Source organism: Odontomachus brunneus, unplaced genomic scaffold (assembly GCF_010583005.1).
Source record: "Odontomachus brunneus isolate Ranch 3 - 2012 unplaced genomic scaffold, Obru_v1 Obru_scaffold_094, whole genome shotgun sequence".
Taxonomy (NCBI): domain Eukaryota; kingdom Metazoa; phylum Arthropoda; class Insecta; order Hymenoptera; family Formicidae; genus Odontomachus; species Odontomachus brunneus.
In genome coordinates this window covers 1,012,273-1,016,993 of record NW_022639544.1, presented here as the reverse complement: position 1 = coordinate 1,016,993, position 4,721 = coordinate 1,012,273, and the positions used below count along the sequence as shown (strand labels likewise).

At 32.8% G+C, this 4,721-nt stretch overlaps 2 protein-coding genes across 2 annotated transcripts in view; one reads left to right on the top strand and one right to left on the bottom strand.

The window, feature by feature from the left end:
- LOC116848377 (plancitoxin-1) overlaps positions 1-4,721 on the bottom strand; it is a 476,759-nt gene that overhangs the window by 332,732 nt on the left and 139,306 nt on the right. The window lies entirely within an intron of this gene.
- Positions 2,739-4,631, top strand: LOC116848380. The gene is made up of 2 exons (XM_032824386.1): positions 2,739-4,227; positions 4,310-4,631. Exons 1-2 carry the CDS (start codon positions 3,554-3,556, stop codon positions 4,356-4,358), a joined length of 723 nt encoding a protein of 240 aa, XP_032680277.1. The 5' UTR covers positions 2,739-3,553; the 3' UTR covers positions 4,359-4,631.

Below are 4,721 nucleotides of genomic sequence, written 5' to 3'. Positions count from 1 at the left end.
GTTTCTTACTCTTATTAAGGGTAGGTTTTCCCTCACCCCCTTATAGAATTGAAGGGTTGATCAGTCTAATTTGTTAATATTAATTAATTTGACGATAAATGAAACTGTTTACCATTATTTCGGGATAAATTTAAATGTTACGTAAGAAATTCGATAAAAGGGTGGTCACCCTTAAATCCTCAAACAGTCTCACTTTTGTTTTGGATGCGAGTGTAACATATATTTTTTTCAAAATTTTTGAATAAAATTTGCAATTATCTGGGCATTTTTTTAAATTTTTGTTTCAAATACAGGGGGTGGTTTACCCCTTAAAAATGATCGAACCGAGTCGAAAATTTTTCATTTTTCATATCTCTTGATGATGCAACTATTTTATTTGGTTCGGGCCGAAAATACTAAATCCATACATACAAAACAATTAAATCGATACCCATAAATCCAAAGGGGTGTAAATATGGTTTTCCGCCGATAAAAAAAAATACGTATGTCTTATTTTTACGTCTACTACAACATATTCAAAAATTATCAAAATCGGTGATTTACATTTGGGTAGTGTTACTTGTTAGAACTAACGAAGACTTTGTACGTCAAACAGACTCTGATTATCATCAAGGAGAACCCACAATTTTACTCTCTGTGCCTAATTTAGGATTAGTGTCAAATATTGCTCTTGATTATACACACTTAATTTGTTTGGGCGTTGTAAAAAAAATGATATTGTTGTGGATGAGTGGACCACTAGCTGTTCGCATTAGTGCTCAAGCAAAAGACAATATTTCACAAAGACTTATTAATTTAAAAAGTACAGTGCCTAAAGAATTTTCAAGGCGATCTCGAAGTTTAAGTGAAGTAGCATACTGGAAAGCCACAGAATTTCGGCAATTTTTACTTTACACTGGACCTATTGTTTTAAAAACTGTTTTAAATACAGACGTATATACACGCTTTTTTACTTTGCATGTAGCTGTATCAATACTCATCAGTCCAACGCTAATAATAAATAAAAACAATATAGATTATGCAGAAAAACTGTTGCAACATTTTGTTCAATCATTTGAGAAAATTTATGGTAAAGAATATATATCTCATAATGTACATAATTTATTACACATCTCAAATGAAGTTCGAAAATTTGGGCCACTTGATTCTTTTAGTTCATTTAAATTCGAAAATTTTTTACAAATTTTAAAAAGTTTTCTGCGCAAAACAGAAAAACCATTGCAGCAAGTTATACGACGATACACAGAAAGAAGGCTAAATCAATATGAGAGCATGAATAAACCATTACATTCACTTCATAAATTTGAATTAAAAACAAGACATGTTACTGGTTTTTTGACCGATGAAATTCAAGATATTGTTGAATCGCAATACAGGAAACTAATATTATTAGGAAATTATGAAATTGATTGCAATAGCGAAGCAAATAATTGTATTATGACAAAAAGTGGAATCTTACTGATAGTTAAAAATGTCGTTAAATGTACCAATAATACAATATATGTTGTTGGTTATCAATTGAGGAAAACAGATGATATTTTATATTCACGACCATTCTCATCAGACAATTTGGACATATATATTGTTGAGGAAATAAATAGCAACATAATATCTTGTCCTTTAAATGAAATACAAGGAAAAATGTGGAAAATTAAATTTAATTCAAAATTGTATGTCATTCCTATTAGACACGTTTGTGGACAATAAAACAATTTTTGAAGCATAATACAATACAACAACACATGATTATAATACGATAATTCTAAATATAAGCAACAAAAGAGTTTAAGTTAATATTTTTTAATTAATTTTAATAAGTAAATATTTAGTTTTATGTTTGTAATAAAACTCATGAATTCAAACTTACATATGCGCAATTGTATACACAAAATCGATTGGTACTGCACGCTGTATGGTTCATGATAAAAGAAATTATATATTTTTTATTTTATTTTTCCATCATCGCATGGTTGACAAAATTCTGACTTCAATAAATCAATATTTCAAATGGCTATCAATTTACGATCAACTTTGTCGCTTTTATCCTATTAACGATCAAATTTACGTCTGGTTGCTGGTCTACATTAGTGTGTATCGTGGCCGTTTCAATCACTTGTTCATTAATATAAATGAAGGAATAAATTAACAGGAATTTAAATTAGAAATGTGCATTATACAAATTTAATCAAAGAGATTTGCACATATGTGACCACTCGACGAAACTTGTCCATAGTCTTGTATGTATACATAATAGACTCATTCCGTACAAGTCTTCACTTTTTATAATTCGTCTCGTCGAGGTTCGAGATTATTTTCAATAAAGGTAAATAACACATTTAGACACTTTAAAATCGAATTAAAATTAATTGTACTTGATTTATACATACGCGATTGCATATCATTATTAAAATTAAAGTATAATTTATTGTAATAAATCGTGGTTGATTTTTGCAGGTTATGTTACAGTCAGTGCATTAGAATATGATTTTGATTTATTAAAGAAAAATTCTTTGTTTATATGCAGTATGTAAAAGATTTACATTTGGACATATACAGTGTCGTATACAGGGTGTTCAAAAAGTCCCGGACCGGTGAAATATCTCGAAAACTAAGCATTTTAGAAAAAAATGTTTCAGATAAAAGTTGTAGGGTTTCAAAAGATCTATTTACTGATCTTATCAGTTTGACCTTGGATGGCGTCGCCAAGGTCAGATCGAAATCACATTAACTTTTTTAAATGGAACTGCCTACTTTTTATTGCATATTCTTGTAGCTTATCTCGAGACCTTTCCAAAACACTATAAACAAATGTATTTTCGTTAAGTATTTTTCGAGTTGTGAAGCTTGAAAGTTACAGTACATTACAGCTTTCAAGCCTCACAACTCGGAAAATACTCAACGAAAATAAACTTTCTTGTAGTGTTTTGGAAAGGTCTCGAAATCGGCAAGGTTAGAAAAATTCAAAATGACGGATCCAATATGGCGGTTGAAGGTTAAGGTCAAGGTTAAGCTCACAGCCAATGTCACCATCGAATAGTCTACAACTTTCCAAACAACAGTCCAAATTCGAGAAAATTAAGAATTTTTGTCTACCATGTTAGATTTGTCCGCCATATTGAATCTACCATCTTGAATTGATTTCAGATTCGAAATCAGCAACCTAAAAAACCCCCAGAAAAAAATTTTGGTGTATTTTAGTTTACAATTGTCGTCTACCACTTTTGGCACAAAATTTGGAAAAAAGCCACTTAACCGGTTAAATATTGAGTTGTGAGACTGCAGTAATTCTATCTTTAAATCGGGTTTATTTTACTTACGCTAATGTGAATATTAGTAGTTCATCAATTTGAATGTTCATCATTGAGTACTCTTCTTGCTTCTGCCATTTCATTATTACTTTCAAGAACTGTGTGTAACTTTCTTCTCTGATACAGCTGTTTTTTCTTTGATAGCTTATCTCTGTAATTTTTAATCAGGCGTCTTTATCGCTGTTCATGTTGTTTTTCTTTTCATTTTTTGAACGTCTTGGATTTTTCCTACACCTTAAGATAACATGGCTCCTCTCACTGAACGTGAGCGAATACTTATTCTTATGATGAAAGGCTATGGAAATATGACGAGATCTAATGAAGATGTACAGATTTTATTCAACGATACTTTTAGGGTAGGAGCTGAACAGATATCCAAGTCGACTGTACAAAGGACAATTGCACGTTTCAATTTGAGTGGAAGTGTAAAGGATCTTCCTAGATCGGGTCGCCCTGTTGCAGCAACTAATCCAGAAAAACAGCTGGATGTTGCTCTCTCAGTTATTGAAGATCGTCACAGTACGGTTAGGAAATTAAAACAGCAACATGATATTAGTGTTGGATCTACACATAATATTTTGACAAAAAATTTAAGGTTCCATCCATACAAAATTAAACTTGTACATGAACTGCTTGAAGATGATTCTGATAGACGCCTTCAGTTTTGTGAATTGATGATGGCCCAAATAGATGCTGATGGAAATTTATTGAATAGAATTTTATTTTCAGACGAAGCTACGTTTGAACTTAATGGCAATGTCAATAGGCATAATTTTAGGTTCTGGAGCGATAACAACCCAAGATGGATGTCTGATACTCGCAATACTCAATATCCTGAAAAATTGAATGTCTGGGCCGGGATTATTAATAACAGAATAGTTGGGCCCTTCTTCATTGACGGAAATCTTACTGCGGTGAAGTACGAAGAGATGTTGCGAAATACAATCATACCGGCGATTCAGGCAATTGTGGGCGATGATTTTCATCAGACGTGGTTTCAGCAAGATGGTGCAGCTCCTCATTATGGCCGAGATGTTCGTGCCTACTTAAACACAGTATTTCCAGCGAGGTGGATAGGGAGAAGAGGAGCTATAGAATGGCCAGCCAGATCCCCTGATCTTACACCACTTGATTATTTTTTGTGGGGTTATCTCAAAGATAGGGTATATCGAACGAAACCAGCAAACCTCGAAGAACTTCAACAGAGAATAAGAGATGAAATTATTGCCATTGATGCAGACATGATTCGCCAAGCTGTAGCAGCATTTTACAACCGCATAGCGTATTGCCAGACAGCTGGGAGCGAAAACTTTGAACATTTGCTCAAATAAATAACTTCCAATCCTGCTGCAATTGCCTGGCTTTACCCTTCCATCCCATAAACGGCTGGGATGCTCATCAGCCTTGCCTTCA

Bases quoted from the DNA above. Each gene is read 5' to 3' on its own strand.
- LOC116848380 (XM_032824386.1), top strand. From the start codon at position 3,554: ATGGCTCCTCTCACTGAACGTGAGCGAATACTTATTCTTATGATGAAA. The intron at 4,228-4,309 runs GTACGAAGAGAT...ACGTGGTTTCAG, and splicing joins GGAAATCTTACTGCGGTGAA to CAAGATGGTGCAGCTCCTCA.